Source organism: Aquarana catesbeiana, linkage group LG10, assembly GCF_042186555.1.
Source record: "Aquarana catesbeiana isolate 2022-GZ linkage group LG10, ASM4218655v1, whole genome shotgun sequence".
Taxonomy (NCBI): Eukaryota; Metazoa; Chordata; class Amphibia; order Anura; family Ranidae; genus Aquarana; species Aquarana catesbeiana.
The window spans coordinates 119,303,873-119,325,979 of NC_133333.1; the positions used below are offsets into that span (position 1 = coordinate 119,303,873).

Sequence of the window (22,107 nt, forward strand, 5' to 3'; positions counted from 1 at the left end):
GAATGGTGTTCTTAGGGTCATAGTCAGCATTTTTCTTCCTTCAAGCAAGGCGAGTAGAGTTAATGCCAAAGAGCAAAATTTTGGTCTCATCTGACCACAGTACTTTCTCCCAATCCTTCTCTGAATCATTTAGATGTACATTGGCAAAGCAGATGAGCCTGTACATGTGCCTGCTTGAGGAGGGGGACCTTGCGGGCGCTGCAGGATTTAAATCCATGGCGGTGTATGGTGTTACCAATGGTTTGTTTGGTGACTGTGGTTCCAACTGCCTTGAGATCTTTCACAAGCTCCCCCCGTATAGTTCTGGGCTGATCCCTCACCTTTCTCATGATCATACTTGCCCCATGAGGCAAAATCTTGCATGGAGCTCCAGACCGAGGGCGGTTGATGGTTATTTTGTATTTCTTCCATTTGCAAATAATCACTCCAACAGTTGTCTCCTTCCCACCAAGCTTCTTGCTGATGGTCTTGTAGCCCATTCCAGCCTTGTGCAGGTCTACAATTTTGTCCCTGACATCCTTTGACAGCTCTTTGGTCTTGCCCATGATGGTGAGGTTTGAATGTAAGAAAGAGATTCTGTGGACAAGTGTCTTTTATACACATAATAAGTTGTCGTTATGAGCACCTTCTTAAATTGACAGAACTAATCTGTGTACCATATGAGCACATAATGTAGCTAGTCTGTGTGAGCCAGAATTATTGTTAGTTGGTAGGGGATCAAATAGTTATTTTACTCACTGAACTGCAACTCAATTTATACCATTTGTATCATGTGTTTTTTAGCTGATATTCTGTCTCTATCATTTGAAATACACCTATGATAACAATTACAGACCCTTCATTTTATTGTAAGTGGGCAAATTTGACAAAATCTGCAGGGGATCAAATAATTATTTTGGCCAGTGTATATATGTGCCAATATGTGTTCAAGTGGGACTGTATCTGAGGACCACAAACTGAAATTGCTATTTAATATATTTTTAATATTTAAAGCAAATTGCCCATCCATTCATGTCTCCATGCTTTATTATGTTGAGAAATTATGTTGAAAAACACCCCTAACATTTCTAGCTGTGGCCATTTTGAGTAAGTGCAGATGAAGCATTTACTTCCTGGACTCCATCTGCCCTTAGCTCAGGCACGTAGGCAGGAGGTTGTGCTTAGCTGAGAAAGTCCCCCCCCCCTCCTCCGGACTAAAGAAAAAAATGCCCATAAAGACTACTGGGGTGTATGACATTATTTTTAGCTTAGGTTGGAAGTCAGAAAGCATCTGAAGAAATGTAAAATGAAAAAAAAGTTGTTTACCCTTACCCAATAAATCTGTGCAAAAAATAAAAAATTAACACATCAGTTTAGTAAAGTGGATTAGCTCAGGAATGTTTTTTCACAGGGAATCCAAGGGGATGTTAGGAACAAATGCCACAGTACACTAGAAGCAGGAATGGGGGATTAAGCAAAAATACATTATTTTCCTTTCAGGGAACACATTTGAGCACATAGTTATTTTCCCTCCCAGCCTTTAAAGGCTAAATTCACCTTTTTAAAAAAATGCACATATTTTTGTAAGTTAAAAAAATGTGCTTTTATTTTATTTTTTCCTGGAGCCAGTAGAACATTGCACTGGAGATCAGCAGATTGTGGCTGCAATGCCAATATTCTGTAGACTCCCAGTATAGCTGTCTGCCTGTACCTATCGTTTGGGCAGACAGTTACTAAAGAACTGGGAGATCAACTACAAGAGTGCTCACCAGCTCCCTCGCAGTTCATTGAGAACTACAAGCTGTCTGCCATGATGGCAGGCGGTATTTGTGGTTGTGAATTAATCGTATGGCCGTGTGGGTGGAGCCCTGCACAGCCAGACTTTTTAAAATTGTGACAGCAGTTACAGGAAGAAGATCCCCCACCTGCTGTCACAGCAGGGGATTGGAGGGGTGCAGGCAGGTGCTCTTTGGTAACAAGTTATATGTTACACCCTAATTACGGGTGTAACATGTTACCAAAGGTGAATTTTTAAAATAGGTGGTGTTGTATGGTGCTCAATGTTTCTGGTTAGAAGCGTGGGCAAATGTTTAACTGTTTTTTTTCTTATGAATAATATAGATAGCAAAGGGATGAGTAGAGTTGAGGGGCTTTAGAGGGACATGTGGCTGTATTTTGTAATTTTTTGCACTGTGTTAGCACTTGAAATTGCAAGTTGCAGAAGCAACCTCTCTTATCCAGTGCTGAAAAAGTTAACTGAGTACTGGCAGGTTACCATTGACCAAGATAAAAGGGAAAGGGGCGGCAGTGGGGATAGGGTGGCAAGCAGCTAACGTTTTACCTGTGCACTTTACTTTCTTTACAGCTTACATTTTAGCAACACATTTTGTAATATTGACTGCTTTTCACAGCATAAACTTTCAATGCAGAAAAAAAAACAAAAATATAAAAAAACTTTCAATGCAAAGCTTTGGAATGTTTGGCAATACAAAACTGTGGTAAATAATTTAACATGTACAGATATATTTTTGGAAGTTCTATGTAGACTTTGTATGGTACAAAGAAATATGTATTTTTTGGGTAGGAGTAGGAGTGAATACAATATACAATACAGGAGGATAGTTCGATTTTAAGGACTGTGAAATTAAAAATAAATAAATAAATAGCAGGAAAAACTAGAATTACCAATATTTGTAAAACACAAACGTAGCATACAGTAAATGATACTGTCCCTTTGTCCTACTTTTTGTCAAATTAAACATATCAGTTTAAAATCCATAATCATTTCTCTAATTACAATTGTAATTTATCATTTTCGTACATCCATACACAGGGTGTTCATGTTAGGTAAGAACACTTCTGTCCTTTTTCAGACACTTAAACAGAAAGGCAATCCAATCTCTTGGCATTTGCCATTTTGACAACGAAAAGTAAAAGAGAGCAGGCTTTTTTAGGGAGTAAGGGTAAACTGAATGGAACTAGGTCACTGGATCTGGCATGCGGGTTCCAGCAGGTGAACACATTCAAACATATTGCTCTTTAGGACATACATATGGTGCCCGTGAGCCAGCTGCAGGGTAACAGAAGGTAGACTCTGGTGCCTGTCGGGTATGTGAGTCCTGCATAAAGAATGAAAGTGGCACATAACCAGGATGTAACTGATCCAGGTAGTCCTCCTCGTGGGAGCAGCAATTATTCAGGTACTCGTGACCGGCCGATATTTCCGTGCAATGTTCTCCATACATCTGCAGGAAAAATAAAAAAAAAACGTGCTCAACATTTTTTGGGAAATTACCATGTATATACATTTTAATCAAAACTTATGGGAAAAACATTTCCAACTTTCTTGCTTTAAATAGATATTGGAGAGTGTTCCCATCGTTTCTTGTTTTTTAATGTAGGTAAGGAGAATACTAAAATTACTTTTCAAGGTTACTTAAAAAGACAAAGTGCAAAGAACCATAATGATAACCAAAGTGCAGTAACCATAGCAACAAGATCTCACCCTTTACCTTCGATCATTTTCAAGTTGTCAAAGCAAAAAAAAAGATGTTGATTTGTGGTAATAGGTTACTAAGCCTTCTCTTTTTATATAAGCCTACAGAATACTAATCTCCTATAAGGAATTGATTTAAATAGATATTACTTCTGCTTTAGAATTTTAAACATTGTATAGAAAACTATATTTTTACCATTATCTGCCACATTTCCTTGATTTATTAAAAGTTGTCATTTTTCTTACTATGGCTTTGAGATGTTAGTCAAAGCCAGGTCTGACGAAGGAGCACGCATGTTCGGAACGCGTGCACGCAAATAGCATCATCCGACCGCGACAAGGAACTCTGGGACTGACGATCTCCCCCTGCGCCCTGCCTGTTCTAGCCTGAGAAACCAGAAAGCCACCGGCATCGTCAGACGCAACAAACAGTGCTAGAGGATTGTCCCCGTGGAGCCCTGCTGTCCATCCTACTGTCCACTGGACTATATTATGATGTGCCTGCTTTTATCTTACTCAGAGTGAGTGCATTTCTACTTTTAATTAAAACATATGTTAATACTACTGCACTTAGGTTGGTGCTGCTTGTTTTCTTTTTGTATTTCTCCAAAAGGTGCCTTCTACCCTTCAGCGTGCTGCCTCCTGCATTGTGTCAGTAATTCTGTTTGTGATAATATACCCAGATTCCAGAAACTTACCCCCTCTCTTTATTGACTGAACCCTTACCAGGAGTCCTTTTTTACAAAGCTATCTATTGACTCTCTGCTGCTATTTTTTATTTGTGCCCTACCCCTGGTCACTATTTTTTTTTTAATTTGTGCCCTACCCCTGGTCACAGTTTTTAATACATTTTTAATCAATCAATCAATTTTTTTAAATCAGTTTTTAATCAAACAATCAACAATACAGTACTGCTTACAGTTGACATATATTAGCGCAACCAATTATTGTTTTTTTTTTTGTTTTTTGTTTTTTAGTCAATTTGGGGTGGTCCATTTCTCTTGCACATTAGTCTAAAAGTTCCCTGATGAATCATATCCACTGGAGAAAATGTAATACTGTAACAAATCAAAAGAACCTTTTAACCTGTCTAACTACACTTAACGCTTCCAAAATGATGTGGAAGGCAAGCATCTATTTTCTAATTCATGGACTGCACATTAGGTTATAGCGATGGTGCAGGAATCAAGGATTAATATGTAGGCAGGTGCAGTCTGTACTCGCCACTGTAAGTGGCACTCGACCGAAGTGGCAATGCAGAAGGGGAAGGAAATTGCGAGGAACTTGGTTCCTCTATGATTTTCGGCAGTCAACAGGGGGAACAGCTGACCAATTGAATGCTTATGCCCCTGTGACCTTAGTGGCCATCTTGGATCTTGGCAGTGTGTATTTACTGGCACTGAAACCGGCCACCGGGTGTGGCATACATTTTGCAAGTTGCCAGAGTAGGGACAGGTTCCCTGTCTGACATGGAAAGTGCTTAGAGATATGGAAAGGCTCTACCTCACTTCAGGAAGCCTCCCCTTTGAGTGTAGACCAGACCGGAACGCATTCTGCTCATCATTGTAAAGATTTCAGCATCTTCCAAGTTTGCAGACTGCTGTTACAGTTCATAAGTTGCTCCGGACGGTTGTGCCTACCTGCTGGGCCCAGTTGGAACTTTCCATAATATATTGCTCTGTGCCAACCACACCATGCTGCACCTTGCTCTCAAACATCATGTTTACAAGCCTCTCACACAGGTATCCACCTACATGACCGATTTCTTCACTGCTAAAGTTATGGTAGGAGTTCTTAATTCTGTTAATCATTGGCTCATAATGAACCCAGATGCCAATGAAGACATAAACTCCTGTTAGTATCATTACCAACATGGCATAATGCAAATACTACATGATGGCTTGTACCTTGGCTCTGCAGCTCTGTATCAATGAATAAAATTCAGCCCCTAGACTAGATATGGTCCCTCTGATTTAAAGCTTAACCTTTTTGGAAGTTTTAGATAGAATAGGGAAAAATAAAAAAATCCTTTAACTCTAATTTCTAATTTTCTGTCATTGTAACATCAGGAGTGTGGCTATCACAGGGATAGGAAAGTACAGATTTGTGTCCCCTGTCAGAGAGTTTTCCCATCACTTTTTGTTTCGACAGGAAATGAGAGGAAATCTCCCCAAAAAATACCATAGAGAAAGCAATAAATATATGACAAAATGAGACGTTTTCCCTGGGGTTTGGCAAACCACAGAAATCGCTCTTGCAATGTGCCTCCAGCTAAGGAGAACTATTGTAAATAATGAACTACAGCTAGATGGCAGAATCCAATTTTTATCTATCTTTAATTAGACAGCTGAAAGAACATTTGCAAAATAATGAATGCATGCACTGTATGTGCCTGCTGTGCTTGCCTGTGAATTCCTGATCATAATACACAATCTTAAATTATATAAAGACAGTGCATTCATTATTGTCAACCTTTAAATAATCTACAAACTTAAAATGAAGATAACTGACATCAAAATGGTGTGATATAAGTGTGTTATCAAAGTACCAAGTAAAGAAAGAGGTGGGAATAGTTAATTTACTTATGTTTAGCAATTCTAACACATCACTTCTGTAATAGCTTTCTATTTAAAGGTTGGGAGCGGGCTGCGGAGTAAGTGAAAAACTGCAAAGCAGAACAAAAGATTTCAGGCTATGTATGAACTGCTGTTGCCCAGAAATAAACACTTATAGGACAGCCTTGCTAGGATTTTGAAAAAGTCCTGTTCCTGGTAATGTCAGAACAAACCCAGATAAGTAGTATTTTTCATCTGCTTCTTCCTGTTGGACACAACTAAATGAGGGTCATGGCAAGCTGAATGGCTATCCAGTGAGTTTGTCAGAACACATGTTCCTAGTTGGAATCCTGCTACCACTGGACTTTTCTGAAGGTCACTCTCTGTTCTAGTGTAGATTGACCCGAAGATTGCAATACAGGCATGTGACAAGAGTTTGCTTTACGGGATGCATAATCTTTCGACACCCTCTTCACTGGATTCATTCACTGCCAATTACATGCAGAGATAAGTCATTGCATGCTTGCCAATAAAGGGGACCTGTCAATATACCTGTTTCGCCTAAAATAAAAGTGGGATCTGTGAAAGACTCTTGACATTCAGCCACATTTAAAGTCTTCTTCCTAATCATGAGGAAGACTTTAGCAGACAACTACACTTCTTAGAGGAATTAGATACATATTATTAAAAAAAAGTCCTTCACACAGAATTTACCCTTCCTCAAATAGGGTGGATTCTTTAGGTTCTTTAGGATGACCAAAGAAGATGTTACTAAGCTACTTCCCCAAACGCCCCCCTCCACCAGCCTCTAACTGCAGATTACTATTGTTATCTTAAGGACAATAGAGGATGTAGAAACAAATTTATGATCAGAAGTGTTCTGTAAACAATTGCTAAAGAGGACCTCAGGCTTTTTTCAATAACATTCTAGGCCAATAGTTTGCAGTTGTTTGACTGCAGAGGATTGCACCTTCAATGGTCTTCGGTCTAACCTTGTTTCGTCATTTGTACGGTTTAGTATTATTCACTTAAAAAAGAGATACCACAAAGCAGTAAGAAATATACAATGAATTATGGTTGATGGAACACAGTTTTGGCTTGACTTGTCTTGGATCATCCTCCAACAACACAGATTTTTGCAAACCTTGCTGACCCCTTTAAGAAGCAATAAGATACAGACTGAATTTTCCATTTAGTGTATCTGCATTCAGAGATAGAAAGACTTCTACAATTCACTTCCCAGAACTGACTTTACTTTTTTTTGACAGTCCTCAGTTCTGGCCTTCTGTTATGGTTTGAAACAGAGTTTCCACATCTCTGGCTTTAATTGATAAACCCTCTTTTGGTTCATTTGGATCATCAACACTGCATATATAAAGACACTTATTCCCTCTATGAAAAGCTGGGCCTTTTTTTAACACATTATGCATTGAGGATTTGAATGGTGGGAAGGTCATGGCTCACTGGGCCCAGGTCTAAACAATCTATATTTTGATTCATATATGTTGAATGCATTTCCCTAGAAGTCATGATGTCACCAACTACCAGTCTTTTTTTCTATAACAGTGGTTCTCAACCTCATGTCATTGATATTGATTTAAAGCGGAGTTCCACACAAAAATGGAACTTCCGCTTTTCGGAACCCTCCCCCCCTCCGGTGTCACATTTGGCACCTTTCAGGGGGGAGGGGGGTGCAGATACCTGTCTAAGACAGGTATTTGCACCCACTTCCGGCATAGACTCCCATGGGAGTCTATGCCTCTTCCCGTCCCCACCGCGCTGTCTGCTGGGAACACACAGCTCCCAGGAGAGAGCGGGGACCACTTGGGACGCGCAGCGTGACGCTTCACTTCCTGATTCCCTCACCCAGGATGGCGGCGGCAGCTGCCGAGAACCGAGCGGGTTCTCTGCGTCGCCTGCTGACATCGCTGGACCCTGGGACAGGTAAGTGGCCATGTATTAAAAGTCAGCAGCTGCAGTATTTAATTTTTTTTTTTGGCGGTGTGGGTGAACCCCCGCTTTAAAGCAGCTGTGCAAAGTAAAGGAAAACCTGAAAACATGGCCTGTTGGGGGTACTTGAGGACTGAGGTTGAGAACCACTGATCTATAACACTCTTTTTGGTAAAACATAAGTTGGCCAAAGATGGATTGAAACTTGTCTGGTTCAGCAGGGACCAGACAAATTTCAATCCATCTATGGCTGTACCTGCTAGAGAGAAATCTATTTAACAGTCAGCGTTTCTTGAACGGAAATGTGGGAAAATTTACATTTGATCAGTGCGGCAGACTGCTGATTTGTGTATTATGACAGCGGAGGAGTCCTTCTGTCACAATACAATAGCACAGTGGGGAAAGGTCCTTCATCCAGCTTGATTGTGTGGATGGAGAAATCTGTACATTTTTTTTCTGATCAGCCAGCTGTTTGATCAAAAAGAAAAATCCATCTATGGCTATCTATACTGTATGTATTAGGCTTCCAAGAAGCTCAACCCTCGTGTTAACTTCAATTATTTTTTGGATAACCATGGCAGGAGATATTATAAAATGTATTTTACACTTAATTGTGTGGTAGGTTAGGATTACAATGTCCTATTAATTTGATTATGGCCCCTTTTTCTGAGTCCCTTTATGTTTATAACATAAAACCTTACCATTTTCCAAATGTTCATACCATACTCTAATTGCTATGTCAGGAAATTTATATTTTTCAACATGTGTCTCAATAATATTACTTTGTTTTAGAGATTAGCTTGTCCTTCTTATTCCTTTCAATGAGGTTGATAAAAGAATTGGAGCATGTTCACTTTGTAAAGTGAATTTTCAGCTTAGTGTAGCAACTCCATACTCCCAACCAGTGATAGGAGACCCCTGGGTGACTTAGAGGACTATCATAAGCCTTCTTACAATGTCCAAATCTGCTGCTACCCAGCTCCTCTACGACACTCTTCAGAAAGAAGATAATTGCTTCAGCCCAGTTACCTTGGGGTATCCACTCCAGCTCTAGCTTAGTTTCCAGGGCCCTCGACTCATGCTGGGGCCAGGCCTCCCACCAAGGGAAAGCCCCAAACCATACATTTGAATGTAGCTCCTCTGGAAGAAGACAGTGATTATTGCTAGTGGCTATAGCAGCCGCTAGCAATAATCGCAAGAGAATCCGGCAGGCTGGTTGCACCCAAGTTGATAAATTGAAATATAAACTCTGTATACATTATGAAAAGTGTACTGCATATGCATGAGTCTGGCACAAAGGATTTTGACAAGCAGCTTCCTGGGCGATATCTCCCTGGATAGGGGATACATGGGTATACAGTAACAGTGAACAGTACAATATAAGTGCAACTTCACTGAACTTTAAAGTGGTTGTAAAGTCAGAAGTTTTTTGATCCTAATGCATTCTATGCATTAAGATCAAAAACCTTCTGTGTGCAACAGCCCCCTTAAGCCCTCCTAATACTTACCTGAGCCCCATCTCTGTCCAGCGATGTCCATGAGTGCCTCGGCCATCTGGGGCTATCCCTCCTGACTGGCTGATCCACAGCAATGGCGCCATTGGCTCCAGCTGCTGTCAGTCAAAGTCAGCCAGCCAATGAGGAGAGAGAGGGGGCAGGGCCGTACCACAGCTCTGTGTCTGAATGGACACACGGAGCAGAAGCTCGGCTCAGGGGCACTCAACAGGAGGGATGGGCCAGGAGCACCAAAGGGGGACCCAGGAAGAGGAGGATCCAGGCTGCCCTGTTCAAAACCACTGCACAGAGCAGTTAAGTATAATGTGTGTTATTTACTGAGACTTTACAATCACTTTAAGTTACTTTTTAAACCCCAACTCCTGGCTGCTGTTAAATTTGCTATTGAATAACAATTTAGATACTTGGTTCTCTAGAATTAAACCTGAATTGTTATTTAAACCCAATTCTGGGCTGCTCTTAAATTCAGTCATAGAGTGACAGCATGGGTTAAAGCTGAACTCTAGATGTGATTTTTATTGCATATGCAGCACCCTCCTAGTTATGTTGCTACTAAGCTAGGCAAAATTAATTATTTTTGGCTCCTCTGTAGTCAGTGGAGGAGTTGTTGATTGCTTTGGGCTGCTCTGGGTCTCACAGACTACAGGTTTGATTGCTCTCCCCTGCCTTGCAGAGGCTTCTGGAACATAGAGGTATAGGCAAGGAAAAACTCGGCATGAATATCTATTGTGCTCCAGGCAATCCTTGCGAAGGTGTGGCCAGAAGGTAGATGGAGAAGCAGACAAGTAGTCTGAGACTTAGAGCAGGATTTTGTATCTTCTTCTCCCTGTTGGGGGGCATCCACCCGTCCAGATGGGGATGACTACCCCAACCTGCAGCAGCAATCCTGGTATCAGCAGCCATTCACAGGCATCCCAGCTGTGATAGATATGGGGGCCTATCTCTTAGGATCTCTTCTGGAGCTTATTAAGGGATTCCTCATTTAGGGACCTGGTCTGGAAGGCTCAATGAAGAGTGTCCTGTGGATCCTGGAAGGAGGCATCCGGTGATCCTGAGGCATTGTGAGTATTGAACTAAGTCTAGGGTTGTTAGTGACTGTGTGCTGTATTCCTCTGGGTGGACAAGCCTACAGAATTCCTGCCTTGGTTAGCTTTCAAAGAGAGGACTTAGTAACACTTCCCGTACTTGAGCCTCCTTACACACTATTCACAGAGACTGTGAGTAAAGTAAAGTGTCCTTATACAAGCAAGTAGGAAATTTGGAATATTACATACCTCCCCTCTCCCATCCACGTTCTTCAAATAAAATAAAAAAACAACCCTAGACTGATGATTTAATCAGAAAGAGTGAAATGTTGCAGTGAGCCTGGTTACCCCTAAACTGTATGAGAGAGACTCTCTCAGCTCAGAGCCCTGCTGCCAGCGACCCCGCTGGGGCTGCCTGACAGTGGTGGGACGGCAAGGCCCGGTTGCAAGTGCAACCTTTGTGATCCTGGTAGTTCTGCCACTGAGCCATGTCATTAAAGCGGTTGTAAACCCTCAAGGTTTTTCACCTTAATGTATTCTACTGTATGCATTAAGGTGAAAAACCTTCTGTTGTGCAGCAGCCCCCAGACCCTCCCTTTTACTTACTTGAACTCGATCGTTCCAGCGACAGAGACAAGCAGAGCAGCTCCAGCCGCTGTCTCGGGTCCTCATTGGATAGATTGATAGCAGCAGGAGCCATTGGCTCCTGCTGCTGTCAATCAAATCCAGTGACACAGGGGGCAGGGCCGGGTCCTGCTATCCGTGTCAATTGATGCAGCAGCAGGACTCAGGAGCGCACCCGCATTAGTTCCCCCAATGGAAAGCGGTTCTCCGTGGGGACACTCGAGAAGAGGAGGAGCGAGCCCCCACAGAACCCTGATTTCACCATCATCATAGAGTCTGTCTGAGATTACTTGAAGAGACCAACAAATTTTGGGCAGCCAACATACACAGAATATCTGTGATTAGTTCTCCAAGATGTTTGGAACAATCTACCTGACAAGCTCCTTAAAAAAGTGTATGCAAGTGTACTTAGAAGAATTGATGCTGGTTTGAAGCCATAGGGTGGTCACAACAAATATTGATTTGATTTATATTTTTCTTCTGTTCACTCACTTTGCATTTTGTAAATTGATAAAAATAGTAAAAAATAAAATATATATATTTAAAAATTTTTCTTTATAGCATTTCTTCACACCTGCCTAAAACCTTTGCACAGTTCTGTATGTCTGTATCAGAAACAGGAGCTCATCCCTTATCTAGGGGAAACAATAGGCCATTACTCTGTACAAATCCAGAGTAGCTTAATGTTTTTCCTCTTGAGTTGTCAGTGATTTGTAGCTTGAGCTTCTTCTAATTCTGCCAGAATTTCGGGCATAGGAAATACAGTACTTATCTATTGGTTCAGCAGTGGTGTGTTTGGGGTCAGAGAGATGCAATCCTATTAGGCTCTTATCATTGTATTGGAAAGAAAGTTGTGGAGATAAGATTGACAGGCATGGGAAGTAAAAGAAGATGGATGGGCAGTAAAACTTGGGGAGGGATCCCTTTGGTCAGAAAACCCCATCAATGTAAGCAGAAAAATGTAACAGAGCATATGTTCCAAAAGGAAGGAGAAATGACACTGTTAAGCTCAACATACAGTCGTAGAATTGAATGCAATTTCTTTAATTTTAAGAATGTTTGTTTATTTCTCTAATCATTAGTGGGCTCAAATCGACATTTGTTTTTACATGCAGTGACAAGAAAATTGGAAGAAACTGAATTGTAAATTTTTCCCCAATGAACAAATTTCTAACAGTGTACAGTACAGTTGTGCTCAAAAGTTTGCATTCCCTGGGAGAAATTGTGAAATTTTGGCATTAATATTGAAAATATGATTGATCATGCCAAAAAACTGTCTTTTATTTAAGGATAGCAATCACATTAAGCCATGTATTATCACATATTTTTTTGGATCCTTTTTAAATCATTATGAAAACAGAAATCACCCAAATGGCCCTGATAAAAAGTTTACATACCCTGGAATGTTTGGCCTTGGTACAGACACAGAAGGTGGCACACACAGGTTAAAATGACAATTAAAGGTTAATTTCTCACATTTGTGGCTTTTTAAATCACAATTAGTGTCTGTGTATAAATAGTCAACGAGTTTATTAGCTCTCATATGGATGCACTAAGCAGGCTAGACACTGAGCCATGAGGAGCTAGAAAATAACAGTCAAAAGACCTGCGTAACAAAGTAATGAAACTTTATAAAGATGGAAAAGATATAAAAAGATATCCAAAGCCTTGAATATGCCAGTCAGTACTGTTTAATCACTTATTAAGAAGTGGAAAATTAGGGGCTCTTTTAAAACTAAGCCAAGGTCAGGTAGATCAAGAAAGAGATCAGCCACAACTGCCACAGTTTGGAATACAAAGAAAAACCAACAGGTAACCTCCGGAGAAATACAGGCTGCTCTGGAAAAAGATGGTGTGGTTGTTTTTAAGGAGCACAATACGATGATTCTTGAACAAAAAAGAGCTGAATGCTCAAGTTGCCAGAAAGGAGCCTTTACTGTACAAGTTCCACAAAAAGCCTCATTACAATATGCCCAACAACACATTGACATGCCTCATTGGCTTATTTGTGTAATTGATGCAGTAAAGCAGAGGCGTAACTAGAAACCTCAGGGCCCTGGTGCAAGAAATCATGAAGGTCCCCCCCCCCCCCGAAAAGCATGATTGAAATTTCAAATCCTGAGCTACTAGCCAGGTCTCTAGGGTTACTTGCCATCTGTTGCCCCACCCAACCCCTACCATGCCCCACCCCTAATTCCACCCCCAAACACGCCCTCATAACTTATCTCATGAAAAACACCTAAATGTTTTATGCAGAATTAAGTTATGAAAATAAATATTAACAACAACCTTCTCCATGCTAAAAATGTAGCCTGCCCGTGTCCACCACTGCAACCTGCGTCCCCAGTGCAGCCGGTGTCACCAATGCAACCTGTGTCCCCAGTGCAGCCGGTGTCACCAATGCAACCTGTGTCCCCAGTGCAGCCGGTGTCACCAATGCAACCTGTGTCCCCAGTGCAGCCGGTGTCAACAATGCAGCCTGTGTCACCAATGCAACCTGTGTCACCAACGCAACCTGTGTCCCCAGAGCAGCCGGTGTTACCAATGCAGCCGGTGTCATCAATGCAGCCAGTGTCCCCAGTGCAGTCGGTGTCCCCAGTGCAGCCGGTGTCACCAATGCAACCTGTGTCCCCAGTGCAGCCAGTGTCCCCAGTGCAGCCAGTGTCCCCAGTGCAGCCGGTGTCCGCAGTGCAGCCGGTGTGACCAATGCAACCTGTGTCCCCAGTGCAGCCAGTGTCACCAATGCAACCTGTGTCCTCAGTGCAGACTGTGTCCCCAGTGCAGCCGGTGGCACCAATGCAGCCTGTGTCACCCGGTGTCACCAATGCAGCCTGCCCGTGTCCATCAGTGCAACCTGTGTCCCCAGTGCAGCCGGTGTCACCAATGCAGCCGGTGTCCCCAGTGCAGCCGGTGTCCCCAGTGCAACCTGTGTCCCCAATGCAGCCGGTGTCACCAATGCAACCTGTGTCCCCAGTGCAGCCGGTGTCACCAATGCAGCCTGCCTGTGTCCACCAGTGTCATCAGTGCAACCTGTGTCCCCAGTGCAGCCTGTGTCCCCAGTGCAGCCGGTGTCACCAATGAAGCCTTGTGTCACCCGGTGTCACCAATGCAGCCTGCCCATGTCCACCAGTGCCACCAGTGTCACCAGTGCAACCTGTATCCCCAGTGCAGCCGGTGTCCCCAGTGCAGCCGGTGTCCCCAGTGCAGCCGGTGTGACCAATGCAACCTGTGTCCCCAGTGCAGCCGGTGTCACCAATGCAACCTGTGTCCCCAGTGCAGCCTGTGTCCCCAGTGCAGCCGGTGTCACCAATGCAACCTGTGTCCCCAGTGCAGCCTGTGTCCCCAGTGCAGCCGGTGTCACCAATGCATCCTGTGTCCCCAGTGCAGCCGGTGTCACCAATGCAGCCTGTGTCACCCGGTGCCACCAATGCAGCCTGCCCGTATCCACCAGTGCCACCTGTGTCCCCAGTGCAACCTGTGTCCCCAGTGCAGCCGGTGTCCCCAGTGCAGCCGGTGTCCCCAGTGCAGCCGGTGTCACCAATGCAACCTGTGTCCCCAGTGCAGCCGGTGTCACCAATGCAGCCTGCCCGTGTCCACCAGTGCCACCAGTGTCCCCAGTGCAACCTGTGTCCCCAGTGCAGCCGGTGTCCCCAGTGCAGCCGGTGTCCCCAGTGCAGCCGGTGTCCCCAATGCAGCCTGTGTCGCCCGGTGTCACCAATGCAGCCTGCCCATGTCCACCAGTGCCACCAGTGTCACCAGTGCAACCTGTGTCCCCAGTGCAGCCGGTGTCCCCAGTGCAGCCGGTGTCCCCAATGCAGCCTGTGTCAACCGGTGTCACCAATGCAGCCTGCCCGTGTCCACCAGTGCCACCTATGTCCCCAGTGCAGCCTGTGTCACCGGTGCAGCCTGGAGGGGGGTGGTGGTGGTAGTGGAGGGGGGTTGTGATACTGGAGGGGGGTGGTCTTGGTGCTGGAGGGGGTGGTGGGTGGTACTGGAGGGGGACCTCTTACTGATCCCATCCCCCCACCACCACACTGATTTCATCCCTATCCCCCGAACCCCCATCACCTCTGTTGTAGAGGTGATGGGGGGATAGGGATGAGATCAGTGGTGGTGGTGGGGGGATGGGATCAGTAAGAGGCAGAGCCGCAGAGGTGGTGGAGGTTGGGATCGATCAATTAGAGTGCAAAATGGTGACTTACCGCCAATCAATTGATCGATTCCCCCTCCTCAGAAATAATCCTTGCCTCCTCCAGGAATGCCTTGCTTGCCTCAGGTCACACGCTGGCCGTACATACACTGTCACCGTAGCTAGGTACTCCACACTGCGCAGTCGCAGAGGAGAGAGCTCCTCCCCCGCCTTCACTGAATTGGTCTGCTTCAGTGTCCGCCCTACCTCCCTTACAGTCTCTCTTTCTGGATAGGTGGGGGAGGAGCCCACATAGTCTCTCAGCTCAGCACTTCTCTCTCCCCTCAGGGCAGGCATAGTGGGTGAAATCCCCCCTCCCCACGGCATGAACCCGACACAGTGAAACACAAACACACACCCCCCGGACAGTCAGGTGGGCCCCTCACGCGGCGGGCGGACGGCCGCTGGGCCCCCTGAAGTGGCAGAGAACTACAGGGCCCAGTCACTTGCGACTGCTGCGACCCTGAAAATTCCACCACTGCAGTAAAGGCTTCCTTCTGGAAGCTCAACCATGCAGTTCTTTTTTGTTCAAGTATCGTTGAATTGTGCTCCTTAAAAACAACCACACCGTCTTTTTGTAGAGCAGCCTGTATTTCTCCTGAGGTTACTTGTGGGTTTTTCTTTGTATCCTGGGCAATTCTTCCACCAGTTGTGGCTCTAATTTTTTGTGGTCTACCTGACCTTGGCTTGGTATCAAAAGAGCCCCTAATTTTCCACTTCTTAATAAATGATTTAACAGTAATGACTGGCATATTCAAGGCTTTGGATATCTTGTTACATCCTTTTCCATCTTTGTAAAGTTTCATGACCTTGTTACCTTGTCATGTCTCAGTGTCTAGCCTGTTTAGTGCATCTATGTGAGAACTAACAAACTCATTGACTATTTATACACAGACATTAAATGAGATTTAAAAAGCCACAAATGTGGGAAATTAAGCTTTAATTGCCATTTTCATCTGTGTGTGCCATCTTCTGCGTCTGTACCAAGGCCTAACATTCTAAGGTATGTAAACTTTTTATCGGGGTAGTTTGGGTGATTTCTGTTATCATTACGATTTAAAAAGGATCCAAAAAACTATGTGATAATAAATGGCTTCATGTTATTGCTATCCTTAAATAAAAGACAGTTTTTTTGGCATGATCAGTCATTATTTGAATATTAATGCCAAAATTTTTACAATTATCTGCCAGGGTATGCAAACTTTTGAGCATGACTGTATATAGTGTTTGCTCCAAAATCAAACATTAAAAGCAATTAAAGCACTATTGAATGATATTTATCAAACTTTAGAATGTACCGGTACTGAAAATGTTCAAACAGAAAATGTTTATATCAATATTTGCTTGAAAATATACTAGAGCATGGCCAGCTTATTGTGGTTCTAAATTCCAAAAGTTTTTTACTTTAATGCATTCACTGGTAAAAAATTCAGGTAAAAAACACCCCATTACCTGTTCTATTGACCCCCAACCCATAAACACCTACCAGGCTCCTGTCACCACTCTCCTCCTCACTTCCTGGTCTAATAGGGAGATAATGAGGGCAACGAAAGCCATGGGCTCCTGGCGCTGTCAGTCAAACTCCTGTGAGTAGGCAACAGGGGACTGGTACTGTGTGTGTCTATGGACACACACAGCCCTGCTCGAGAGTCCGTGTACATGCATGGATGCCTTTATATCACCCAGCTTGCTAAGGAGCCATCTGAAGGAGGAAGAAGCAGACAGCGCTGGTGTGGGATTGCCAGAATAGGAGGTAAGAGACCAATCTATGCAATATTGACAGAGATAAAAAATGTGAAGGGAGCACAGCAGAAATGCAAATAAAAGTAAAAAGTAAATGATCTTTTCTGCAGGCAGTTCATTGATCCCTTCCCCTGCTGGTGTCCCTTTTATGACACTAAATGCTGTGCACCATACAATTATACTAAGTATTTATTTTAGAAAAAAGAGGTCTTGTGCTATGTATCTATATATTGTGGCAGATGCATGTAAATGTACAGTAGCCCACACACAGGCAGGTAGGAATCTGTGACTCGGGGAATGAGAATAGTAGCTGAAACCGGAATTGAATCTTAGGGGATTTTCCTAAACTGACATTTCATCTAAATCAAGCTTTTCGTATTCATTGTTATGCCACCTGCTTTTTTTGTTGCTATGAATAGGAATGAATTCCAAGTGCGGGGCTTGTCTTTACAAAACATTTGACATGTTTTAGATGGTTCTACCTTAGGGCTCTTTCACACTTGCAGTGCCTTCTAAAGAGTGATTCGCATTTTCTATTCAGAGGGCATTTGACAGGCAGTGATCAGGCATAATATTGGGTTCTCACCACCAGATTTAACCTTCTAATGCTGCACTACTGCACCGCATTGTTCACGATTGTGACGCGACTCTATTAAACTCATGGGCGAGTTTGGCAGGCCACCCATTAAACTCTGCTCCCCAAGTTAAAAATGCAGCAGATGCCATGTGTACAGCTCTGTCTGGCTGTATTGTTAGCATTAGGCTCCACCTGTTTCCTAAAAAATCCTATAAACTAAAAAATCAAATAAACTTTTTTTAAATAAACCCTTCCTAAACATATTAGGTATTGAGCATAACTAAAGCCAAATAGTTTTTTTATTTTGGATAGAGTAAAGGAGGTTTATAACCCTGACATTTTTTAGTTGTTGTTTTTGCCATCCTGGTCCCATTGGATAGGTTTCCCTTCACTTCCTGTCCCATAGCCAAAACAGGAAGTGAGAGGAAATTCCTCCAAAGTGAGTAAATCCTGGGGTGTCTCCAGGGTCATTAGAACTAGTGTCCCCATTGGAAGATTTCCCTTCTATTAGTGTTCTAGTGTCAACCCAAAATTCTGGATTTTCTTTTACTTTTATTTTCATTGATAACGATAAGCATGACAAATAGGGTGGATCTCCCTAATGGGGACACAGACAGCAGTGAAAACTAATAAGTGTTCTAATTCCTCTCCACTTAAAGTGCAGTACATCTTTATGTGTTCCTGAATGTATTTGACTTGTTTCCTTGCTGATTTAATTTTCCTTAGAACTAGGAGTTGCATTTAGCTACATTTCCATTCACTTTGACTTGTATGGGGAAAATAGATCTGGTGCAGCTCCTAGCTATGACCACAACTACAATGTGTTCCATTTCTAAATTTCTGAAGGCTGCAAACAATTGTTCACCATTATATCTCTTGTGACAAGAAAAGACATTCTCCGCAAATGGATGTGTCCCAATCCCCCCCAATGTCTCCCCCTATTGTTTGTAGAAATATGTTTGCTGAATAGAACATGTGGAGGCTTCCCATAGGTATGCACCAGGGGTGAGCCAGATGTGCCTGGGCACACCCTAATAACTCTGTGTAGTGCCTACTCCCCCTACTGCCCAGACTCCCCCCCCCCAAACAGTGCTGCTGGCTTCCCTCCTCTTCTTCCCTCTCCCATCGGTTGCTGCTGGGGCAGTGTCAGGATGGAGAGCAGGGGAAAGGGCTAGTCAATATGTAATTTACAGGCCCCTTCTTTTTCTAAAAGAAGTGAACACACTGACTCATCATGTTCATTCATAATTGAAGTATAAGAGGTGAAAATGCAGCGCTTTGAAAGTATTAAAAAAATAATAAACAATAAATCAAGTCCATAAATGGTAACCTTGGTGGTGAATAATGTGATGAATAAATCAAAAAGTCTTAATCAAAGAAGTAAAATAATGAATGTCCACTTGTGTCAACACACTAAAAAGAGCAAAAGTGGATAGTGGAGGTCCAAAAAGGACTGGCAGGGATGCTGTAAATCCGTGGATGAGACGCAACATCAATGGTGTTCAACTTCAATAAATGGGAAGAGATAGGTACTCTTACTGGATAAGGTGGACTCCCCTGTCTGCGACATGGAGTCAGTAAAGCAGTAAGCCCCACCGGGCTAGTAGAAGGATATCCGAAATGCTGGAGCTGGCAGGATGGGCTTCAACCGACAAACCTCCAAAGATCATCAGAGAGCATGCTGCCTTTGTTTTTTTTCAGTGATCACTATTTTATTTGTATGGCTTTTTTAGCAATAAAAATCCCTTTTTTTACCTGCACTATGCGGAAGCTTTAATTTTCTTTTACATATTACCTCGATGTGAGTGATTGCCCATTCTGGGCCATTTGTGGCACACCGTGCTTTCAAGGTTCCGGGTTTGGAATTCCTACCTAGATGACCCATCCTGATGATTTTTGGAGGTTTGTCGGTTGACTTTTTGATTTATTCATCACATTATTCACCACCAAGGTTAACATTTATGGACTTGATTTATTGTTTATTATTTTTTTAATACTTTCATAGCGCTGCATTTTTCACCTCTTATTTCACTGTTTTTGTCACAACGTATGCGGCTGCTGATTCATTTTGTTCTATATTAGTGAGCGCAGTGTTTTGTATATATTTCCATTTGCCATAATTGAAGTATAGTACACTGTGTTTACTATGCTTCAGTTTGTGAATGAATAGGAAGCCGCTCAGCACAGAGCACTAACCCGGTCATTCACTGTCCAGTGCAGCTGAGGCTGCAGAGAAAGGTATGTGTATATGAGCTTTGGGCTCATTCGAATGCAATAGGCTGAGGGCAACTATGAGACCTCCCTATACAAGGAAGCAAAATTTTTTGATGTCTGGGAATCTTTCATTCAAACTTTGCCTGTTGATACCATGCAAACTATAGTACAATGTTTCTAATATACTTAATGGTATTAAATCAAACTGTTAACTAATGATCCTCCAATTGATCCCCCACCTTCCACTTAAACCATATTTAATGTCTCATTAACCACTTGAGCTCCGGTAGATTTTATCCCCTTACTGACCAGCCCAGCCCATTTTTTTCTATTCAGCACTGTGCTAATTTAACTGGTAATTACGCGGTTGTACAACACTATACCCAAACTAATGTAGCACACCCCCATAGGGACTGCTGATGAATTTGGATTCTCCACTCCTGCACAGCCAGGTACACCAAATTTTCACACGCACCCAGAGTCAGAGAACAGTTCATGATTTATTTCTTATTTTTTTATTATTAGAGGATTAATAAATTGGATAGGGTTGTGAAGTTATGGAATGTCCACCTGACTTCAGCAAAATTTCCAGCAAAACTTCAGGGACATCTTCCTCTATACACATATATACAGTCACTTTCCTCCTGCACACACTTGTTTGCTCCAGCTGAATCGCTTGAATGATCTGACAGACTTTCAGTCAGATTGGCAACAGCCCATTACAGGCAAGAACTCATAGCCTCTCTTTGTGTAGCACAGCTTCAGTGAAACAGCTTGTAACTTCTCCTTAGTGGCCACTAGGGATGAGCCGAACACCCCCCTGTTCGGTTCGCACCAGAACTTGCGAACAGGCAAAAAATTTGTTCGAACATGCGAACACCGTTAAAGTCTATGGGAAACGAACATGAATAATAAAAAGTGCTAATTTTAAAGGCTTATATGCATGGTATTTTCATAAAAAGTGTTTGGAGACCTGGGTCCTGCCCCAGGGGACATGGATCAATGCAAAAAAAGTTTTAAAAACGGACGTTTTTTCGGGAGCAGTGATTTTAATAATGCTTAAAGTGAAACAATAAAAGTGTAATATCCCTTTAAATTTCGTACCTGGGGGGTGTCTATAGTATGCCTGTAAAGGGGCGTATGTTTCCCATGTTTAGAACAGTCTGACAGCAAAATGACATTTCAAAGAAAAAAAAGTAATTTAAACTACTCGCGGCTATTCATGAATTGCCGGTCCGACAATACACATAAAAGTTCATTGATAAAAATGGCATGGGAATTCCCCACAGGGGAACCCCAATCAAAATTAAAAAAAAAAATGACATGGGGGTCCCCCTAAATTCCATACCAGGCCCTTCAGGTCTGGTATGGATATTAAGGGGAACCCCGGCCAAAATGTAAAAAAAAATGGCGTGGGGTCCCCCTCAAAATCTATACCAGACCCTTCAGGTCTGGTATGGATTTTAAGGGGAACCCCGTGCCAAAGTTTAAAAAAAAAACGGCGTGGGGTCCCCCCAAGAATCCATACCAGACCCTTATCCGAGCGCACAACCTGGCAGGCCGCAGGAAAAGAGGGGGGGATGAAAGAGCGGCTTCCCCCCCTCCTGAACCGTACCAGGCCACATGCCCTCAACATTGGGAGGGTGCTTTGGGGTAGCCCCCCAAAACACCTTATCCCCATGTTGATGAGGACAAGGGCCTCATCCCCACAACCCTGGCTGGTGGTTGTGGGGGTCTGCGGGCGGGGGGCTTATCGGAATCTGGAAGCCCCCTTTAACAATTTGACCCCCAGATCCCGGCCCTCCCCCTGTGTGAAATGGTAGTACCCCTACCATTTCACTAAAAAAGTGTCAAAAATGTTAAAAATTACAAAAGACAGTTTTTGACAATTCCTTTATTTAAATGCTTCTTCTTTCTTCTTTCTTCTTCTTCTTCTGGTTCTTCTGGTTCTTCCTCCGGTGTTCTTGTCCGGCATCTTATTCCCTTCTTCTCCGGGCCGCTCCGCATCCATGATGGCATGGAGGGAGGCTCCCACTGTGTGACGCTTCTTTCTTCATTTTCTTCTCTTCGTCTTCTTCTCTTCATCATCTTGTGTTCATCTTCTTTTCGGCCGCTCCGCATCCATGATGGCATGGAGGGAGGCTCCCGCTGTGTGATGCTTCTCCTCTTCTGACGGTTCTTAAATAACGGGGGGCGAGGCCACCCAGTGACCCCGCCCCCCTCTGACGCACAGGGACTTCC

At 43.3% G+C, this 22,107-nt stretch overlaps 1 protein-coding gene across 2 annotated transcripts in view; it reads right to left on the reverse strand.

The window, feature by feature from the left end:
• Positions 1-800: 800 nt before the first annotated feature.
• Positions 801-22,107, reverse strand: part of NECTIN1 (nectin cell adhesion molecule 1) — a 489,765-nt gene continuing 468,458 nt past the window's right edge. The window contains exon 9 of one of the 2 annotated variants that reach the window (XM_073602553.1): positions 801-3,224. In XM_073602553.1, the coding sequence (XP_073458654.1) occupies positions 3,003-3,224 (222 nt within the window). In that variant the 3' untranslated portion in view covers positions 801-3,002. The remainder of the gene's footprint in view (positions 3,225-22,107) is intronic. The other variant, XM_073602556.1, reaches the window with a different exon arrangement.